Source organism: Alosa alosa, chromosome 15, assembly GCF_017589495.1.
Source record: "Alosa alosa isolate M-15738 ecotype Scorff River chromosome 15, AALO_Geno_1.1, whole genome shotgun sequence".
NCBI classification, from domain to species: domain Eukaryota; kingdom Metazoa; phylum Chordata; class Actinopteri; order Clupeiformes; family Clupeidae; genus Alosa; species Alosa alosa.
In genome coordinates, this window is record NC_063203.1 from 1,857,580 (window position 1) to 1,881,429 (window position 23,850).

General features: G+C 39.3%; 1 protein-coding gene across 1 annotated transcript in view; it reads right to left on the bottom strand.

Moving 5' to 3' along the window:
• Positions 1–19,669, bottom strand: part of LOC125308560 (olfactory receptor 10J5-like) — a 23,793-nt gene extending 4,124 nt beyond the window's left edge. The window contains exons 1-2 of the mRNA XM_048265125.1: positions 19,476–19,669; positions 18,764–19,226 (exon numbers count right to left, since the gene is read on the bottom strand). Of these exons, the coding sequence (XP_048121082.1) occupies positions 18,764–19,226; positions 19,476–19,669 (657 nt within the window). The remainder of the gene's footprint in view (positions 1–18,763; positions 19,227–19,475) is intronic.
• Positions 19,670–23,850: the final 4,181 nt, after the last annotated feature.

Sequence of the window (23,850 nt, forward strand, 5' to 3'; positions counted from 1 at the left end):
AGCCTATTGCTGTTTTTCCTTGGTCTCCCTCACATTTTCATCTGTTCTTACGAGTAGTAAACAAAACCATATGATTTACTTAATGTTATACAAGAACAGAATAGAATTGGACAGAATTGAGTTCAGACTTGAGTTTGGTATTTTGGGTCCGGCCCTCCTCAACAGTCCCAGTTTGTCATGTGGCCCCTTGGGGAAATTAGTTGCCCACCTCTGCTTCAACTGTATGAAGTCTGCCAGTACCATAAGATGATAAACAGCCCACCTCCAAACCTCACTGGTGGTAGGGTATTTTTAGGGTGATGCACATTGCCATTTCTCCTCCAAATATGGTGTGTAGTATGACATCCGAAAAAGTTCAATTTTGCTCTCGCCTGACCAGAATACTTTCTCTCAGTATTTCATAGGATTGTCCAAAGGTTGTGTAGCAAACTTTCAACGAGCTTTGACATGTTTTTCATCAGCAATAGAGTCATGCGGGATGAGCGTGCATAGAGGCCATGGCGGTGGAGTACATTACCTATGATTTTCTCTGTAACAATTGTACCAAGTCTTTCTGGAGCTTTCTCTGAGTGGTCCTTGGCTCTTGGGCTACTCTTCTGACTGTCCTTCTGACTTCCTGGTCAGAAATCTTGCAAGGAGATCCTGTGCATGGCCAGTTGATGATGCAGTAATGTTCCTTCCGAAGTTTTGATGTGCATCTGTAACCAGTTCCATTGATATGTTTTGCAACAATAAGGTTGCAAAGGTCTTGGCAGAGCTCTTTGCTTTTACCCATCATGAAATGTTTCTTGTGTGAAACCTTGGTAACAAAAAACCTTTTTATAGCCCACCAGTATGTACTAACCCAGATTATATCAATTTACACAGATAGGAGAGATTATTTCTCTAACTACTTATAGATTCCAGTTTGTTCTTGGCCATTCCTTGCCTTTATGTACTGCTTTTTCTTAGCGTGTTCAATACTTTTTCCCTGTGCCATTCCACTTTTTTAGTCATAACTCTACTTTTAGACATTAATGTTTGGATTTTTATATATGTGTGGATTACCTAAGTTAATACTAATGTCCGGTGAAAATTTCATGTGAATAGCCTCACTAGAAGTATATACTTACAGAAAAAAATATTGACGTGTTCAATACTTATTTTCCCCGCTGTATATGTGCATAGTGATGTATTGAATTTACTATGGTTGAAATTATTATTTTTTCTGCAGTATTACAATCATAATGCGAGTAGTGGTAGTAGATTTGTTCTTTTAATAATTCCAAGTTGCAAGTTTCAATGAGTTAAACATTCTTCCTGCGATCCATGCAATCATTATTTTTGCAAAACCTTCCAACGTTGCTAGTAGGTGTGTTCTTAAATTGTCCTTCTGGAGTTCGGGACTGGCGTTTTTTGTTGAATTGTTTTTAGATATATGTGCATAGTGATGCATTGAAATTACTCTGGTTGAAATTAAAACATTTTCTGCAGTATCACAACCATAATGCAATCATTATTTTTGCAAAACCTTTCAACATTGCTAGTAGGTGATTGTAGTAGTGGTAGTACATTGGGCAGTGCTTCGACTGGGCCAGCTTCACTCGCGGTCCGCGTGCGGGATCACGCGACTTTAATTTGTATTTTTCCAGTGACGCTGCAACAACCCAAACAACCGGTAGATGTCTCAAGTGAGCAGGGTGTCTCGTAAAAAGAAATGGAGCCTGGGAAACCCTACACAGACTTCACTACAGACTTTAGCAGACTAGTTTAGAAATAATTTAATAGCCAGAAATATGCCTGCCCTGCCCTAATAAAGAAATATTTGGTTAACTGCGAGTGAATCCCGTTTGCAGCCGTAGAAGAAACGCAGGACAAATTAAACATTCTGGTTTTCTCCGAGTGCAACGATGATAGACAGACATCATTTGGACAAAATATAGAGCATAATAACCTCCTTTGCTCAGCCAAATGCCTTCCTGTTACGTCCTGTTATCACAGAGTTACAGGCGATAAATGATTTTTGATGGTCACAAGTTTACTTCATTAGCGTTTATTTTTTTGATTATTAAAGAGTGTTTTTCATTGAAAGGTTTGACTTCGTGCTTATTCAGTAGAGCATTTAGTGCTCTCCCCAATCCCAGACGTTCACATTGCATGTTTGTTTGTAATGGATGCAACCGCGAGATACGCGCTTGTCATAGGCGCCGATACATCGAAAACATCGAGCACCCACGTGTGCCAGCTTACAGTCCCGGCTAAATTTACATTAATTTAAAATCAAACATCGCAGTTGATGTTAAATTCAGCATCTCTCATAATGTGATTGGCTATGTTGCTGTCAATCCCCTACTCCATATACTAACCACCAATGAGAGCGTCTCTCGTATGAAAATTCCTGACACTGCCCACCTATACTTCTGTTCCCACCTGACACTTCCTTCCCACCTGTTCTTTTAATAAATCCGAGTTACAAGTTGCAATGAGTTAAACATTCTTCCTGAAAATAAACACTTAAGGTAACATCCAGCTTTGTTGTGTGTTGATAAAGTAGGGGTGGGGGATTTGTATTTGAGAACTTCTGATAGTAAAAAACACTGATATCATTATCAACATTTTATTAATTGCACAAGCTTAAAACCAAAACAGGCAACATTTGACATGTAACCCACAGTTTATATGAAACTTCATAAGGTCATGAATTTGCATATGAAATGTACAGCGGCTGTACAACAAAGTAGGATTGCTAGGGGAAAAAAGATCCTTGGCCAAATTAACAAACATACTGACAACTTACATAATCACTTGATGGGAAACATTGCCGTTTTCTTAAACAAATCAATAAAGCAGTTATTCCCAGCAATTAAATTAAATATTGTATATTCTGAACATAGAAAAGTAAGAAAAAAGGTAAATGAGTTGCCAAATCTGTTCCACTTAACATAGTGTCAGTGTCAGAAGGCGTTAGTACTAGAGGTAAATTTGCAATCCAGTCTGAAAGCATCCTGAAGCACATTTCATGTTTGAAAATAGATCTCCAGCCGTCTAACACACTCAAAGTATTTATTCTTCAGATCTGCCACCCCAGCCATAGCATTGTTTAACTCCTGTTGATTCATCGTCAGATGCAAAGGTGGGGAAACTATAGCAGCCCTCTGAATTTCTTCCTCATTGGCTTGCAGCTGGTTGAACTGCAACCCATGCCTGGCCAAGCAAGTGTCAAGATTTTCTTGGCTGTAAGGGTCCTGTCCAAATATGCCTTCAAGTGCCGTGGAATCAGACTCACCAGCATGCCCTCGGTAACCTGTGTTGTGTTGAACCTGCGCGATTCAGCCCTGCACACGCCCGGACTCGAACCCACGAACAGCAGCACCTTGGATCGGGAGGCGAGCGTACTGACAGTTGAGCCAATAGCCCAGGCTTTATTCCTTTATTCTGAGATACATCTGAGATAGGCTACATCAATAGGCTCTCAAAACAGCCCCAGGCTCACAAAACAATCCGAAACAGACATAAGGTCTTTATAGAGCAAATCCATATAGATTATTTGTCAAATAAACCAGTAAAACATAATTTGTGGGATGGAATATATAACATTCACACTCATAGCTCATAGTTTTTTAAAATAAATCAGTGAAAAAGTATCCTGACAAACAAGCAGCATTTTAATGCCTTGGTCATATTTCATCATTTCAATTCTTCTGTAGGTTACCTGATAGCCCAGTTTGAGAGGCGCAAGACACGCAACATTATTTATTTTTGCAGCTAATCACTGCTGTCATTCTATTTTATTAATTTGATCTTAGTCATAGAAGCTAAATTCGAAGGCAGGCCACAGGTAAAATCCAACGAACCGCATTCACCCCACATGTCAATAGTTGAATAGCCCTCTCCTAGAGCTTTTCAGATATTGCCACTGCTCTAACACTGAAAGGCACTAATGAATGATTGGATCAAGCCAGGTTCAGCATAGCGTATGCCACTGTCTGCTCACGTTGCTGACCAGACCAGGGCAAGCACACTTTCGCAGTTCCCGTCGGAAATGCAGTCTAGTTCTTATATTACTATGTTTACATGTTTCTCTTATATTGTCCATATAATTATACTATAACTGTTATATTACTATGCTTACATTTTTCTCTTATATTGTCCATTTTTATTTCTGGTCTGTAAACTTTATCCCTGCACTGTTGGACTTATTTGCACTACCACCATGACACACACCTCATCGAGCACATTACCACTGCATATTGAAACACAAGGTCAGTCCCTGCCCTGTCACGCAAGAGCCTCATGCTTATACATCCTTCGTACATTCACGTGGATCCTTGATTTTGTATCTTTTACTGTCCTTATTAGTGGATTTGTTATTTTATCATCCTGTTTATGTTGTAGTGTATGTTGTGATATCTTAAGCTACTGGGACCTTGCATTTCCCCTTGGGGATTTATAACGTATATATCTATCAATCTATCTGTTATGTACCCAAGTTCCTGTGGTGGATTTAAAAATGAAAACGTTGCACACTGTGCTTTCATTTACATGACATTTTTTAAGGAATAACCGTTAAAACTGACAATGCACAGGGTTTTGTCATTTACCAGTTCCGCGGTTTGATCCATGTCAAGCACATGCCAGTTCAGTCAAATGGGAGATCATCAAATCAGAGAAAAGCAGAACTTCAATGATTTTTTAGTACATAAGTTAAACACAAATGTAGTCTGATAAACAATACAATACAGCTGTTTGTTTCGAACGAAAATTCAACAGTAGAGGTCAACTACATTTCTTCTATCCCAAATTCATCTGATCCATCCAAGTAAGTTCGGTAACTCAGAATAAATTCCATACATTTAGGTGGTTCTCAAAGCTAAAATACAGATTTTTGCGACAGTTCAGCGACAGTTTGTTCTTATTATTTTTTTGCATCAATATTTAAAATAAATGAAGGTCATTTAGGGAATTTGGTGCTTCATAACATTGATATAAGATGAGATTCATACCAAAACCTAATATGATTCTATACAACCTTCAGGGGCTGATACGTAAAACGTGGCCTGTGCACCATGCAAAAACTAGTTTAGTACTAGTTAACTCAAAAAGTAAAGGTTTTAAGGCCTATGCTTGTTCATAACACTAATATAAATGCATCTGCATCTTTTAAGCCCCAAACCAACTCTCTGTGATCTTCAGGAGCCGAGATACAGAATTCTGGGTCTAAAAAGTGGGCGTGGCCGTTTCAGGGCTTTCCCCCACCTAATTTTTTGGGCTCCTTGCATTTTTTTGTTTATTAGGGCCTAAATGAACAGAAAAACATTGGCTCAAATGTTAATAATTTTTTGCAGCCATTTGCCCTAAACTGACCAGACTAATAAGGGAAGAGCAGAGAGTGCAAGGAGTCACTATCGATTGGATGCAGAAAAGGAGCAGGTAGATGAGGTAATCCGTAGTGTCGACTTACAAAAAGTCATCATGTTGCCCCGAATGCCAGGAGTGAAGACAGTGAAGGCATGAGGGGATTGTAGGCAGATCAGCAGCAGAGGTGGCATCTGTGTTTGTCATCTCCCTTCATCAGGAGCGGGATGTGCACTTTGTGACTTACTGGATGGACAACTGCACAGCGCAGAATAAAAACTGGACCCTGTTGACCACCTTGGCTAAAGTTGTAAATCACTCCATGAATAACATCCAAGCAATAACCTTGAATTGGAAAAGCAATAACCATGGAGTGGAAAAAGCAATGCGGAAAAAACTGTCGTCCTGGACTTTGAAGACCTTGGCCTTCAATCTTTTTCATGGCCCAACTCGAGGGGCGGCAACAAGCATGCATTTAAAAATCTCACTGCACGCAATTGGATAACACTAGACATGTTTACTCTGAATGATTTCGGACTTTGACGCAATCGGATAACACTACGACCAATGTTTACCGTCCTCCAACGTTGTCGTTGCACTGTCTTCATCAGTTTAGCTGGTTCCCCGGGATTCAAGGGGGAAAAGTAACATGCATCATTGCTCATTGCCAGAGTGTCTCGCAGAGACAATTCCATTGTGCTCTCGCGAGAACTCTGGATTTCCAGGGTACATGAGTGGTAGGTTGTAGCGTAAAATGACTTGATTGTAGGCTTTGATTACTGTGGCTTATGGAAACCCAAGCTCATTAGCCATGGGAATTTATGCCACTGAACTAGCCTGCTCTGTAGGAGGGGGAGCATACCTATGTTCCCCGCTTTGTATGGGACCGGAAAACATAGGACCCTTTTTTAAAACCCTAACCATAACCCTAACCCTAACCCCGAGCGGGGAACATAGGACCAGGGGAACATAGGACCTGGGAAACATAGGGATGACCCTGAAACAAAACACTGCTTAATTTTGGGTTAAAATGCATTGTAATGCGCATTACTGAAGTTTGAATATTTTGTTGAGTAAAATATTACCCAATTTTTTTTTTGTAATGCCTTATATTACTGTGTTACCGCAAACAGCAATATATTACAGTTATTACATTACTTTTGTAACACATTACTCCCAACACTGCCTCTTCGTAGCTGGTTTGTGGTCGTAGCACTCTCTATCTAACCACTCGTTTAGGTGCTTTCTGAAGTTTTTGCAACCAACTACCGCACACGTCGTTCCCGAACCACTTTTCTTCATGTTATAATTGTTATATCCTCTTAGTCTTTGTCACTGCAATATCAGTGCTTTGTCGGCACAACGGAGCTAGCTAGCAAAACAAACCTAGCCCGCCAGAACGGAAGTGGATTGCATCGACGGGAGTTCAGGATGTAGAGGGGAAACGGCTCAATAACTTGTGTATTAGACATTCTCTGCTTTGATATAAGATTGACGGTGAGCTAACTAATGTTATGCCAGCGTGCTACCTTAAGTTAAAATAACCTGGAAACTTCACAGTAGGCTAGCTTTGTTAACCCACTCTCTTACAGAAAAGTAAAACATGACCAATGCTTATATTCACCAATATTTGACGGCACGAACGTCAAATTAAATCAATCATGGTGAGCAAATCCCAACATTTATCAGAAAAAGAGTTTGGTCAGATTTGATATGGCGTGCTAAAATGTGCTAGTGCGTTAACGTTACCATTAAGCTAGTTCTAATGTTAGTAACGTTAACGCGGGAATTCCACAACACCTCATGAACCCAGTATATCCTTAGCACAAACGTTAAGTTTAAACATGCACGACAGGAACGTTAAAAAAAAAAGTTACAAATGCTGGACAAAGAAAACTCTTCTTCTCTTCTACATCTTACATTTCACCTTACCTTTCGCCAAAGTCAGACAGCCGTTGTCATGCAGCCATTGTTCTCAGGCGACTTCACTTATCCAGATACAGAGACAGAGAGGGTTAAAGCGGAACTAGTAATCAAGGATCATTGATAGAGACGTCCGACGACGTAATGACATAATATGCGAACCCGAAGGACTCAATCAGATTATAGACACCCTGGGAGTTCGTGCAGTAAAAAATAAACTCTGGACCAACACTGAGGAAAGAATGGACACCACTAAAACACACTGACAAGTGTACAAAATCCTCAATATACTGGCAGGAGCCTCAGAGAGCGGTCAACATACCTGTGGCGTGCTGGCACTCCCTGCCCGGTGCTCCTTGGTGCAGGATCAGCGCAAGCTTCTTTGTTTGTATTATGTTCAACTTTTTATTCTAGTGTTCTCAAAAGGTGGTGTAAAATCCAAAAATAGAAGTTTACAATGTCCCAATGCTACAGGGTATACAAATGTGGCTACAAAACAGAGGGAGAAACTAGGCCCTGCTCCTCCAGCAGACTTCATATCAATTGTACTCTGTTTCCTTGCCAGGAAAGGTGTGCTTTTACCATGGACGTATTATGTATAACTGGAGAGAGTGACTAAGTCCCGCCCCCATTCATTTCAATGGCCCATGCTAGGCTAGCTACTTCAGCCAAGAAAGCATGAAATTGACCGCAGCCATCTTTACGAAAATGGCGTTTCATGGGTGTTCGTTTCCGGCACCAGCTAGGATTAGCCTATTAGATTCCATGTTACAGACGGAGACAACGTAAGGTACAACGGTATGTCGTTGATGAAGATTGGACATTCCCTCAGAGGAAAAGAAGTTGTTCGGGAATGCGCTTCACCTCGTTATAAGCGCAAATTCATTTAATTGGTTGGGATAACATTTTGGGAATGGTGGTAAAGTTTGCCCTGTCTCTGAAGTCCTAGGTTATTTAATGTGATGTTCATATGTGATAATAAACTATGCAAATCAATATTGTGTCACTTTAGGCTTCACAAATAATGATCCCTAAATACTATATTTGGACAGGTTGTAGGCCTATTACGCAATAGGCTATCCAACGAAAATGACTATTAATTAAGTAGATATGGTATGGAGGAAACGTGTGGATAGCTGGGATTTTTGCTGCACCCAGTGTGAATTTGCAGCTTGTTAAGCCTAGGCTACATTTGCAGGCTGACAAAATGAAGCCAATGCAAGTTAAACTTCCGATAGAAGCGCACATCCCTCGGGTATTGTGGTTCGAGCAGGCATAGAGTCTGCAACTGTTGTTGGACATTTGGCTTTTGCCTCGACTGGCAGCCTGAACATTTAAATCAAATGCATAGCCTAATCATGTCAATGTTGCAAGAAAGCAAACGAAATAAGTCATTGACATTTGTTTAGTTTTAAATCATAGACATAGACATAGGTTACATGATCCAGATGTTGTGTTCTACAGAACTACAGCCTGTGCGTTTTAAAATAGTATTCATACACAGCGCAATGAGTAGGCTAATAATTGGATATAGGTCATGGCTATGCATCTGCCAAAGTGTATGGTCATAGTCAGTTACTTTAAGGTAGTTGGCACCCCGCATATACGGCAAATAATAGCCTAATATGACATTAACATTTTTCTTTTATTTACCACAAAGTCCGGTAATACAGCCTAAACCATGTAGGTATTAAGTCAAGTATCAGTAGCTTAATCCAAGTAGTTGTTTTATTTGTCGTCTTCCAGAAATGCAAACCAACATGGACGTGCGAGGACGCTCCTGCCCAACACTAAACTCGTGCATGAGCTGTCATCTACCAATCAGCATGTAAAAACTGGTGCCGGAAGTTGCAACCATGTAACGCCATGTTTTCAAAAATGTCGGCGGCCAAATGCCATGCTAAGTGGCTGAAGCTAACCCTTCAAATCCTGACCTCTTGGCTTTTACCCATGCCCACAGGTAGTGACATCACTGAAGTAGGGTTGTGCCGTCCATCGTGATGGTTGACAGGCATCACGATGGAAAGCAACCATCGTGATGCCACGCCCTCACATGCCAGTCACTAATTCCTGCTGTAACAGGCTAAAACATAAAAAAACCTTTCCCTGAAAATAAAATGGAGCCTACTTTAAAGGCTGTTAACCAAACAGTTATCACGTATTAGTCTATCGTCTTGTAAAATAAAAGACTTATTAGTCTACCCTCTTATTCAAATAATTCCTGACTGTGACGTGAATGTGTAGCCTAATTGTCTTTTTGTAGCCTACATGTCTCGCAGGCCTATAGCCTACATTGGACGTAATAGGTAGCCTAATGTTTTAGCAAATAAATATAGATTCATTAGTGTTAGGCTACGACTAGATTCTAGCGCTCAAATATTTTTGCAAGGCTACAACGAGCGCCAAATGCGTCCTTCTCCTCTGTGTTAAAATAAACCATTTCTTTCGTTAATTATAGGATCAGAAGGTAGCCTATTCGTCTTTCACTGTAAGGCTTGTATTTCATGCATTTAGAAAAAGTCCCAGACAGCAGCAGAGTGGTAATCGGGATTCGTTATTTGTAAAAGTGTTTTTACTTCGCCCTCTAATATAGCCTGGACTGCACGATCGCAGCCCTTTACTTTCACTTCCCACCGCCCTCATAGTCAGCATAGACGGTAGCCTGATAACGTGGGATGCTGCATAGTACTAAGATTTTAAATGAGTGACCACGATAGTAGTCTTAAGTAACTTTTTTGCTGGGCCCAGCGAAGGCTGGCAATGTGTAATATTCCGCTGGTTGGTGCACACGCAAGTGTTCAGATTGATTGTCTATCCGTCTCACAACAATTTTCTTGGAGCAGATCTTCCACACAACTTCGGTAGCCTGGTCAGTATGTCTCTCTTAGCTGTCCACTTTCATCAGGCCGTATAGCCTATATATTTTTTATTTTTTTATGAACATTATAAATGTATTTCTGTACAGACATACCTAGGCTATAGGCTAATTAATTAGTGTTTACCACACTAACCCCCACCCCCACGATATCATCGTCCATCACAATGTTTTACTGTACACATCGTCAAATGCCAATTTAGGCGACATCGCCCAACCCTACACTGAAGCCCACCTGTAAGTCGATAGGCGTGTTCGTCTTCATGCAGATCTGTGCAGATCTGATTTGATGTGATGCATACTGGGTTGAACACAATGAAGAGCTCCTTTGTGTTCAACCCAGCATGCATCACATCGAGTCAGATCTGCATGAAGACGAACACGCCTAGTGCTTGCCCTACCATGTGACCTTAACCAAGAAATACGAGAGAGAAATGTGCTAGTTCATATATTCTAGATTCATTACACATAAAGTAAACTATTTTAAGCCTTTTTTTATTTAATCTTGATGATTTGGGCCTACAACTCATGGCAATCAAAAATCCAGTACCTCAAAATATTAGTATAAAAAGTTTATAAAATGTCTGTGAATTTACAGAAGTGAATGCGAAGTGGCATGTGGAGTCATGACAGTACACATGGCCGGCCATTTTCATAAACAGACATTTCATCCTCTCCGTTTTTTATAAAATAATATTGTGCACACCTGTCAGTTTTCAGCAGGGCTCCGAACCGGTTCAAGGAACGAAAACCGAAAACGAACGGAATTTTACGGAATTTTACAAGGAGCGGAAACGGAAACGAAAACAAAATGGTCTTCAACTGTTCCGGAACAGAAACGTTATTCTGAAATCCACAAAACCGGTTAATAATGTTTTTTTTCGTTCTCTATATATTTTATAAAATTTCACAAAAGCATATCCTAAGTGTTCTACTCGTTTGATTGTAGGCGAACAGCCTAATAATTTGATTTCTGCAGTTTGAAAAAAAAAAACCCTGAATAAATGGACATTTGGTCCAAATGTGTATATTTTGTCTTGCTGTTGTAATGTAACCTATCCGTCTGCCACTTCGGATCTTAGGCCAGCTCGTAGCGTAGGCTACTGAAACTGATTTGGAAATTGCTTGTAGCCTATGCGTAATAGCCTATTTTGCCTGTCCACGCCTTGTCGTTTTAAAGTCGGGATTTGAAATGTTTGCGCAATTATAGCCTATTCTATGCAAACGGGATTAACGGGAAATTTGAGATAGGCCTTGTCAGCAACAGACAGGTTCGTTTATAAACAGGGTTGGAATTATAGCGCAAGCCTTTGAAGATCTCCATATGGATAAAACTTAGGCTACAACCAGGTAAGGAGTTTAGCACGTATCCAGAAATATTTTTGACAAGAAATGATTTATAGGCATAGGTTAGGCCTACAGTAAGTCTGTAGGCTATGGGATGGATAGCCCATCTGAATGTTTTTGGATGCCGCCTGTGATTTATTATTTTTGGGCATAGCTACGGTATAGGCTAAATCAAGGGGAAATAATGAGTACGTCTATTCTAAAGTCCACAAAAATAGACTTGATAGGCTCGCCAAACACTGCCGGAACTTTAAGAACGAACGATATTTTGCATTCCGAACTGGTTCAGGACCGATATGTTGGTGGCGGAACGCATGCAAGAACGAAAACGTTAAACATAGGCCTACCTGAACCGTTCGGAACGGAACGTTTGAAAAATAATTTAGTTTTCAAGCCCTGGTTTTCAGAAAAGTTTTTGTTTACACTAACCCATGTATACATGCCGTCAAGAGCATGCCAAACCTGTAGGTGGCAGTTGTGGTGATTTTATCTAGACATAATAACTTGTGTGTGTGCATGCTGGTTTATTAGAAACATTCCATCTTATATAAGGATATTGTTTATGCAACTGTTATGCAACATTTACTGGAAGTCATGAGACAGCGGTCAGAAACTAAGAGTGAAACTGAGGAGGAATGGCAGTGAAAGTAAAACCAAACAGGGCTTAGAAGAAGTGGAGGGGTTTACAAGAAAAGGAGGCAGAACCAAAAGTGAAAGTACACATAGAACCAAAACAAATGCATACTCTGCCTGGCAACAGATTACACATAGGACCTGGTCACATGTATTCTGCCTAGTAACACACATTTTTTAATGTTTAAATGAGAAGGGTTTTCCACCAATATCTCAAGTCCCAAAACGTTCTGATTGGCTAAAAGGGGCCTGGTGACGTTCCTGGGGATAGGAACGCCTCCCAAGCCCCTGAGAGCATAAAAGAAAGAGCTCAGGCACATTCAGATCAGATCTCATCGGGGTAGCAGCTGCCACTCATCACTCTAATTGCCTGACGGTCCAGTCCTGACGCTGTTTGGATTGTATTATCACTGCAATACGGTGAATAAAGGATCAACAGTCTTCAGCTTCTCTCGTCTTGGTGTTCTCCTTCGGGTCTTTGACATCAGAGTGCTAGTTGGATTGGAGGTTCGGGAAAGTGGATAGTTTTTCCACGACACAGTGTAACGAGAAGCTGAAGCCCACGTTAGCAAATCAGAATCCCGAAAATAGCAACAATAGCAACAAATCACTCCCTCTTTTGAACAGTAAATACAAATGCAAACAGACGAAATGAGTTTGCACCAACATAAATGCAACTGCTACTCTGAATGCATCCATGATCACCATAGCCAAATGAAAATGTAAACATAGGTTGCACTTTTGGCGCAGACCGTGCAAGTTTTGGCGCATACTGTGATGTTGGCTGCCTAAACCTTGCAACCAAAGTTTTCCAAAATCTCCATTCTGGCCAGAGTTTTTAGAAAGAATTGTTTTCAGAGGTGTGTAAACAAAGGGCACAAACAAAGGGAAATGTCTCAGTTTTTCAAAATAACCATGTACAGTAGGTGTAAACGGGGCCCAAGTTGTTTTGATAATGGCCTTAAGCTCACCTGTTTTGTTGTGTCTCATGTCTCATTTTCCTCTTGACAATAGGCAAGTTGGTTTAAACTTTAAAGGTTATTCCTAATGAAAACCAAAATGTTTTCTTCATCCGAAAAGAAGACTTTGGACCACTGAGCAACAGTCCAGTTATTTTTCTCCTCAGCCCAGGTAAGACGTTTCTAATGGTTCAGGAGTGACCTGACACTAGGCATGCGACACTTGTTGTCTATTTCCTGGACACATTAGTGCATAGTGGTTCTTGATGTTAGTATATTTTTTACACTGTAGGAATCACATACTACAACATATATTCATACCAACACGATCAAATTCGTGACTATAGAGTTTTATTTTAGCATGGGTTTCCTCCGTAAAAGCGATATGCATGTAACTTCACAGCATGCGGTTAAAATCCTTAAATTCACGGACGTATTTTGGCTTTATTTTTTAAGCAAAAAACAATTGAAAACAACGAATGGTGTGGCTGTTGTTGTGTGCCCCCTCGTCACCCTTATGGAAGACCAGGTTAGAGAGGCCGGGAAACTTGGATCACATGCTAAAAACACCGATTTATCAACAAAACCTTGTAGACGTACAAATGGTGAGTCTGCATAGCATACAATTTAGTGGTTAACTGAAACAAGTTCTATTATTATGTTGATTACATTTTTCAAAGTTAAATTTGCGAGAGCGGAAGTGGTAAGCGTAAGAGCCTGAACTCCGGCGCACAGCATACGTCATTACCAAATTTTGCTGATTGGTTAAGGGAACTCCAATGATTTTAAACCTCAAAATAAGCATCCGCCCATTACGGAGACAGATTCCTATTACATTATGCCAGACTGTATGACGAAGAGAAACGTAGTCACAGGCGGTAAGGACCAGGCTAGGCATCATTACTCTCAAGAGAGAATGTGCGAGACGGTGGAAAGCTATAGAGAGGAGAAATGGACAGGAGAGAGGTTGTGTCGAAAAGAGACCATGGGTGGAGGAACAGAGGGCTGTTCTGTGAGGCACACATAGAACTGTATGAAAAAGTGGTCGGAGTGGTGCAGAGGAGTAACTGTTATGGTGTTTGTGTTGCAATTTCAAGCAAGAATGAGATCAAGCTTTTGGCCAAAACGTATTGTCACTAGTAGGAGGTAAACTATGGAATATATAAACTTTATTACAGGCTCTAGGCCCTACAGCAAGACATACAACAACAACAAAAAAAGGAATAGATACATAAACACATACAAACATACTCTGATTCATGAGAGTCAATGGGTGTGTTCGAAACGGGAGACAGCTGCCTACTGCCTCCCTCCCTACATAGAGAGCTGTCTCACTAGACATGACTTTGGATTAAATGCATCTTTTAAAAATGAGCGTAGCACTCTAGAATCTTTGGTTAACACTGCGGTATGACGTTAGCAAAGGCCTGACGTTAAACTAAATTAGCTTACGTAAGCTAGCAGGCTAACGGTATAAATTAGTTTTACGGCCAGCAGATATATCAGACCAGACACTATTAATGGTTACAACAATGGAATAATCAGATAGTAAGTTGTTTATTTTTCATCTCTTATCTACAAATCTAAGCAAAATAAGGTCACACAAATGACATTTTAAAAAGATTCAGCAGCCATTACCGATGTCATCCGCCATGTTTGTTTACCTTTCACAGCTGTTTCAGACGTTGCCGCAAGGGATTATGGGTAGGAGGGAGCATGAAGTGTGCATCGATGCTGCCTCCAAAAATGACCGTTATTTGGGAATTCTAAGATATCTTAAAAGGCAGCAGAATTTGTTTTTCCGGTTTCGAACCGCACTTGCTGCTTTGCTCCCCAGTTAGATATCTTAAAAGGCAGCAACTTAACCCGTTTCAAACACACCCAATGTTTCCATAAATAGGATTGATATCTGACTGAGCCGCTTGTGAGCATCATTATAATATAGTTTTGAGACTCATCAAGTCGGGACATGAACTTAAACATTAGGTTCCTCAAAAGAGCCTGTAAAGTGCTTAGCCCTGAGTCACAAAAGAGCTTACTTGCACTGCTACTCCTGGGCTTTTTCAGCAGTATCCTCAGGCAGTCATTATATGCCACCTGAAGTTTGCGCAGGGTCTCCTTTTTGTAGTTGACCCATAATGGGGCTGCATACAGTACATAGGGGTGCAGTCTGCACGGAACAAGCTCACTTTCACATCCTCAGAACAGTGATGGAATTTCTGGACTAACGTTTGCTTGGACATACAACATTTGTCTCTGCCTATACATATCAGCATCATTTTCCATCTTGTTAGTGATGATGTGCCCAAGATATTTCGTACACTTAGATACACAGAGGGATTGCCCTGACAGGTAAAACATTGGAAAGTGCAGCTTCTGATCCTCTTTGGTCCTACATATCAATACACTATTTTTTGCATTGTACTGTACATCAAACTCCACCCCATACTCAGAGCATATATCCAACAGGTGCTGGAACCCAAAAGTGCTGGGGGACATAATAGCCAAATCGTCTGCGTACATCAGATGGTTTAACAGAGTGTTCCCTATCAGACAACCTGTCACACTTCCCCAACTGCTTTGACAGGTTGTCCATGTATAGGTTGAACTAGTGTTAATTTCGTCAGACGAGACGAGAGGAAATATGTTCGTCAACAACCTTTTTTTTCATGACTAAGACGAAACGATGACGAGACGGCAGTAATGTCCTGAAACACTGACTAAGACTATCTTAAGATGCATTATTGTTGACGAAAAAAGACGAGACTAAAATGTTTTGCATGAAATAAAAACTAAGATAAAATCTCTCTTCATTTTCGTCTACAAAATGAGAAAACAGAATATCTAGCTGTTACGTTTTCAAAATATTCCAAATGAGTTCAAACGCAGCTTTCCTGTAGGCTAGTCTACGTGCTGTTGCTGCAACCCTGTGGCTGCAACACGAAACTACATGGAACAAGAACACTGGAGATTTCTGCCAGAGTTAGCAAGCTAACTACCTAAGCTTTATGCCACAATGCTACATACCCAGAAGTTGAAGCTTCTCTCATACAAATTAACATCCCCCAGAATGTCCATATGAAAATGTTCATCGTGTAATGTTAACTATTTAACTAGTTAGACTGATGATGCAACGTTTGCTAGCAAGTAAGCTAATATGGAAAGTTCGCTAGCAAGTTAGCTATGGCTAAGATGGAGAGTCTGTTTGGGGAATGTGTTGTGTTTACGATATCGCCATCTAGCGTGGAGTAAAACATTAATACTTTGGCCTATGACAGTGTTTCTCAAACCTTTTCAGTTTCAGGACCACTTAACTAACCCTATCTAAAAAAAAAAAAAAGATTAGACCTACTTCAACAGTAGCCTATAATTAGTCTACACAATAGGCCTACTGAACCACCTTGCTTATTGTCTTTGTACTTTGCTTATTGTGTGGATTCATACTGTATGATTTACACTGGGATATCTTAGTTGCAGAACTGTTTTTACATACAAGTTAATTCAATATTGCAAACAACTCCTCTATATTATATTTTACCACGTCTGCTCACGGACTACTTGGGATACCTTGCGGACCACCAGTGATCCCCGGACCACACTTTGAGAAACACTGGTCTACGAATATGACAGTGGTCCAGTCAAATCTTTTACTGTCTATGGTCAAATCCCAGCCGAGCTATAACTGTAGCTCGACTTACCTGTGCATGTAAACATACTGACTGACAAAAAATCAGAATGAGTAATTATAACAGACGAGTAGCCCTGTGGACACACAATATTGTTGGAAAATTGAGATGTGTGAAACACTATTTGACTCAAATGGTTATCAGAAATAATTTGTTATAAAAAAAAGACTAAAATGTGTTGACTAAAACTGACTAAGACTAAGATACTTTTAGTTTTCTTTTGACTAAAACTAGACTAAAATGATTTAGACTTTTAGTCAACTAAAACTTGACTAACAAAAATGATATTTGAATGACTAAATATGACAAAGACTAAAAAGGACATTTCGTCACAAGACTAAGACTAAATTAAAAATAGATGACAAAATGAACACTAGGTTGAACTATAACTGCTGGAGACACACCATTGCCGTACACCATTGCCTACACTAAAGGGTGAGGATAGGCTGTTTCCCCATTTAACTTGCATCTGTTGTTTGGCATACAAATAGCTTGCCCCTCCCGATAAGAGAGTGTCCTACATATAACGCTTTTAAAACTCACTTAAAACAGTGGCTCCTAGAAAACCAGAGATGCACTCACCTTTAACTGCCACACATGTAAATTCATCACCCACACACTTTCACTATCAATTGAATGTATAGAGGTGGATGAATAATGTCATTGTCTTTATGTATTTCTGTTTTGTTTTGTTCATTTATTCTGTTAATGTATATGTCACCCTTATCTGGTAGTAAGATATTTAAGGTATGCAAGATATATTTAGCCTATTTTATTTATGGACAACATAAGGCAGTAGGTGTGTGTTGCTTTTAATTATGAATGTTCTATCGAACGTATTTTTTATTTATATCGATTACATATCGCTATCGTTTTATCGCCCAGCCCTATGCTCAATAATAACAATTTTGACACACGCATAAATACTCAGCCTTTCGTGCACGTAGTCTATTGACATTGACTGATACACTGCCCTCTGGTGGACAGAACAAATAGTTAGATAACTTAAGTTTGATACCAATATCGGTCTTATTGAAGACATTTAATGGTTAAAATATTATTAATACATATTCGAATTTTAATATTAATAAACAAACAAACTTCGAATATGATTTTTGGGCAAAAGTCAAAGCCCTAACAAGAGCACAGAAAAATTGTAGTGATGAAATACAGTAGGCCAACTTTATTAAAGGGCCTATTTAAGACCTGTATCTAATCTATTTAAGGACCCACTTCAAAACTCTATTCTATTCTAACACACACAAATGTATACAAAAGTTGTATGCAATGAGGCGTGCAAATGCAGGAAACTTTGCAACACCTGCCAGAACACTGATGATTGGGATTATGCGTGCACCTGTACACAATGTGAGGAACTAACAATTTGACAATAGACATGTTAAACAGCAGTTAAATAATTAAACCTTTTTGCAAACATATTTCAAGCAGTTTTTGCTCAACTACGATCAACCTGCATACAGATCTTATATTTGCTGATGAATTTATGAATTTGTCAATAAAAGTAAAAGACATTCTGCCTAGTCTAGAGGGAAAGGCAAGGCCCACCTTTTGAAAATACCTCTAGTGTGCATACTTTCCATGTCCCATACCAAAGCAGCAATCTTTTCCAAATGATCATAGCAATACAGCAAGATGAAGCGAATAACGAAAGCAAGTGTACAGTTTACAATATGTATTCAGTGCCCCTCCCTGTAAGTCGCTGAAAGCAGAACATAATTGGAAACAATCAGGATTTTTAAAATCACTTTTTCTTTAGTACCATTAATGTATAATAACCATGCCCTCTGAGCTCTTATATTTGTGGTTACTGTTTAGTGATTGTTTGAATTGAGACAACATATTTGTTCAAACTGACCTAATCTGATACCTTAATCATACTGTAGATGTTGATGTGTACATAATAATAATGATAAAAATGTCTGTGATAAGGACCGACTATAAATGTACCCTGATCATGTACTATGCTTGATAAAAAATAATCTGACATTTGATATTTTTGTCTTTATTGTTTCGTTTATCTTTTCTGTCTTGGCTCCATAAATCACTGGATTTAATATGGGAGCAAGTATTAAGAAATAGAGAGACAGTATGACTCTGACTGTGTATGGAACGTGAGTCAAGTCAAATCTACTCTGAAACAATTCAAATGCACATCCAATAAAAAAGCTGGTTATTGATACAATATGTGGCATGCATGTATTCATTAATTTTGTTCGCCCTTTTCTTGTCAGCTGAAGACATATGAAAATGATTCGTATATACGAATAAATGATGATAAAAAATGGCAGTAACACAGAATAAAATGTCACAATTGTACTATATATGTTGTTGCTTGTAGAGTCTGAACATGCCAGTTTCACAACAGAGTAGTTGTCACAATAAATCTTTTCAATTACATTCCCACATATTTGTAGACTTGCAGTGATTGAGAGGGTAATGGCAGCTCGACTAAATGGAATTAACCAAATTAAAATTATGCATATCATGACATTTAAAGGGGACATTAATTTCCCATAGGTTAGAGGGAAGCATATGGAAATGTATCGATCATAAGCCATCATCATTAAATTCATGATTTCACATCCTCCATAGGTATTAAAAGAAAATATTTGGACTAAACAGCCAATCCAGGATATCTGAAATGTTCCTGTGATAATATTTGCTACAACAAAAGGTGCCAGACTAGAACCACCATACAAGTTAATACATGCTAAATTACAAATAAGTATATACATAGGTTTATGTAAAGATCTCTCCATACTTATTACATAAATTATTAAAAGGTTAGCAAATATAATGACAGGGTACAATAAAGTCAAAATAGCAGCAAAAATGAATCTTTGGTTATGTATTCTCTTGTATGCTTCTAATGTGAAAGTTACATTCAACATTGTTCAAATATCCAATGCAAGCGTACAATATTTTTAGACCTGTCAGAGAAATACAAAACTGGTTATTAACATATGTATTCATACTTTCACATTTTAAAGCATATTGTTACATTTTTTGTTTTCCTTTGAGAAACAATAAATACAAAGTTATCATCTATAGTTATTTAAATTATGGTGTGAAATACCTGGTCTTATCGAATATCCAATTCAGAGATAAATCTACAAAACTCCTGCTCTATCCTAATTGATGATGTTGAATGATCATCTTCATATAGCCTTCATCATGCTGCTCTTCTCCCAAGAGAGAATGGGTCAGTGAGGTTGGTTTCTCATTTCACATTTGACTTTTCTATTGTTTATCTGGCAATTCTTACAGAACAGGGGTTGGTACAGTGGTGAATTATCTTCGATATGTATTTTAATTTAGGCCTACAAAGCACTTAGCGATATAGTATTAGCCTACTAGCAGAGGTGGAAAAAGTACGAAAATATTGTACTCAAGTAAAAGTACCAATACCTTGATGAAATATTACTCAAGTACAAGTTAAAATACCGATCTGAAAATGTACCCAAGTAAAAGTAAAAAGTAGTTCATTTAAAATATACTTTAAGTAAAAAAGTTACTTAGTTACTTTTTTTTTTTTTTTTTTTTGGCACCAGAACAACCAGTTTTACCAAAGACTTTCTAATGAGGAGATACAGCACTCAAAAAATCCTCCATAGTAATGTATGGGGATAATATGTAACGCCAATATGGCAGTTGTCTCCACATCATATGTCTACACATATCACAACCCTTCCGCGCAAAAGCGTCGACAAAACATTAAGCCAACATGTGAAAAATACTTTGAGCCAATCATTAAGACCAATCCCTGTTGTGATCTGCCCAAAAGCAAGTGTTGCAATATGGCCTGCCGAAATCGAGGTAAGTGCCCAAAAAAGCCTGAAAAGGACATTGAGAAATGGAGATCTATGTGAAAAATCACCGGAGTTCTCCTTTAAGTTTGAGCAGTAGTTGATTTTCAAAGTTAGTTGCACTCATCCTTGGGTCGCTTTGCAGTGAACAGTAATCCAGCACAACTGAAAAGCCCCTCACAGGCAGCTGAGGCAGGCAGGCCAATATTGAGTTGCAGAGTTTTTTTATATTTGGAAACGGGCAGAAGGTTCAGCAGATTAAAGGGGTCGTGACTGGGGGAAAGTGGGAAGTATAGGGCCCCAATGGAGGAGAGGGCCTGTGAAAAGTGGAATACAGGGGCACAACATTTTCACCAGGCATTAGTAATAACTCAGGTAATCCACTCATAAAAATCCAAACAACTCCATAAGTAGAGTCATGTAATGAAGTGGAATAACACAGGGGAAAAGTATTGAACACGCTATGAAAAAGCACTAAGGCAAGGAAAGGGAAGGAACGAGCTGGAATCTGTATAGAGAGTAGTTATCCTTTCTATCTGTGCAAATTAATATAAGCTTGGTTAGTAGCCTACATATTAATGGGCTAGGTTTTTCATTACCAAGGTGTCACACAAGAAACATTTCATGATGGATAAAAGCAAAAAGCTCTCCCAAGACCTTTGCAACCTTATTGTTGCAAAACATCAATGAAATTGGTTACAGATGCATTTCAAAACATCAGAATCTTCCAGTAAGCAGCATGGGAGCCATTATCTGCAAGTGGAAGAAACATCACTGCATCATCAACCGGCCATGCACAGGATCTCCTCGCAATATTTCTGACCAGGGAGTCAGAAGGATAGTCAATTCCAAGAGCCAAGGACCACTCAGAGAAAGCTCCAGAAAGACTTGAAGGCAGCCAATAGTAATAGCAAATAGTTCTGGAAGTAACTAAAGATCAGGATTCACAAGAGGGACCCCCTGGAATCTGTTTAGAACAATGGGCCAAAATCACACCTGATACTGCGACTAATACGTTTTGTCATATAGGAAATGTCTTGAAGCTGTCTTTACAAACAAAGGCTTTTCCACAAAGTATTGAAGAAATTTCAGTAGGCACGTTCAATACTTTTTTCCTGTGTCATTCCACTTTAATACACAAAACTCTTATGTTTGGATTTTTTTTATATGTGTGTTAATATAATGTTTGGTGAAAATTTCGAATAGACTCGCTGGAAGTTTAGGCTAGTTACTGAAAAAAAAAAAAAGCGTTCAATACTTATTTCCACCATATATTTATTTTACCTGAATATTTTAACTTCCAAATTAAATGTCAAAATGAATGTCAGACGAAATTTAAAGTTTGACTGACTGGATTTTGTATACAAAAAGATAGTGAAAACTGTGTAAGGTCACTACACTCTCCCTTGCTAAAGAGCTAAATGGTTTAGTCCGCCTGCACGATTCATAAGGTCGTCTATCTTTTGTTTATTTAGTTGAGCATCGCTAGTAGTGGACCGCTAATTGTTGTGCTGCTGGTGCAATGTCTTTCTCCAAGAAAGCCAAGTCAGGTTACTAAAAACAAAGGCCAAAACAGGAAAAAGAGAGACATCAAAATGAGGGGAAACAACAACTGCTAATAAACTTCTTTCCAAAGAAAGGTGAGCACAAACGTCAAAACACGAAATCCCATGGTGTTTGCTTAAATATCTCCGCAATCATTAGTGCTAAAATGAACTGAGACAACCGATTGGAATAGCGGAAAATACACTTTCATAGGTTAGGCTAATCTGATGCATCTCGTGATCCAGCTCCATCACTTTCAGAAAGACTGCATGGCGCCAGCTTGATTCATGTCCTGTTGTAGGCTACATGCTGGTCATTATCAATAGGCTAGTGGTTTAGGCAAAGATTGTTAAGGCGGAGCTCCGCCTTAACAAACTTTGGTTTAGGGCGCGATTTTTTTCTCTCCCTTTCCGTTTTCGTCAGTCTTAACTTTTTTTTTTTTTTACTCAAGTAACGGATGGGATTTTTGATGTAGCGAAGTACAATACTTCACTCAAAATGTAATCAAGTAAAATTTAAAATACCGATTTTATAAACTACTTAAAAAATACAAAATACACACAAAAAATACTCAATACAGTAACGTGAGTAAATGTATTTCGTTACTTTCCACCTCTGCCTACTAGCTATAGTCATACTACCATACTGTTGAACTTGAATCCAACAGTTCCACACTACCGTTCTTTTAGGTCGCCTTTTTACCCTATCTTTTAGGTCGCCAAAATATAGCCCTATGAATCAACTCTAGAAAATTATATTCAAAATATTAGGCTAAATTTACCCACGATGATGCAGCTGTTTTAAAGATACAGGTTTAAATGTGCTCTAAGTGATGTTGGATAACGTCACTTCTGATGACGTTCAAACAAAACAGAGAGCTAGCTCGCTACTCCCTTCCGTGCAATTGAAACTTTCCTAAACATTGATCTCGTAGGTGATTGGCTGGAATAGTTTGTTATGTTTTTACAGTCCAGGCTGGACCAAGGTCATTTTGTTACAGTTTCTGGAGCCTGGGCTGTCCACAGAGACCACGTTTTATACAATGTATTCAGGGCACAGGCAGCTAGCGAATGATGAGGTGATGTTTGCAGCAGGGGCGGAGTGGGGCACTAAAATCCACCGGGAAAATTCTGACGGCAGCGGCCCGGCCAGGCACTCATACCAGGCACTTTGAGGTTTGTAGAGAACTATTAAAGTAGGCCAATATAGGCTTACATATAGACAGTTCCAACGAGTTCCACAAACCATTTATCAGCCTGAGTGGCCCACTAATTAGTCATTAGGCTAGGCCTACATATCAACATGAGACTAGCTTGTGCTAGTTTCCGCCTAGCAATAACGTCAATTCTTTAGCTCCGCTAACCTTTCTCTCTGCCTTCCATCCATGTAACAGCAAGCAACCACGCAAATCCGTCGACTGTCAAAAATCTTGTAGTATTCCTCGAACTTGATCGCTTGTAGGGTCATGCCATTAGACGAGGGGGCTGCTCATTTATTCCCCTACATTTCTGTAAATAGACTTGACCTGCAATCGGTTCATTGGATAAACCAGAAACACATCCCCCAGTCCCAGGAGGCTTTGCTCCATTCTAGCCTAGGCCTACGTTAATAATGAGTGTGCAGGGTAACCATGAATGACCTATAGACAGTGAGAGAGTGGTATAAATATTGGTTAGACTTCTTAAAACACACACACACACAGGAGAGAGAGGGGGAATAGG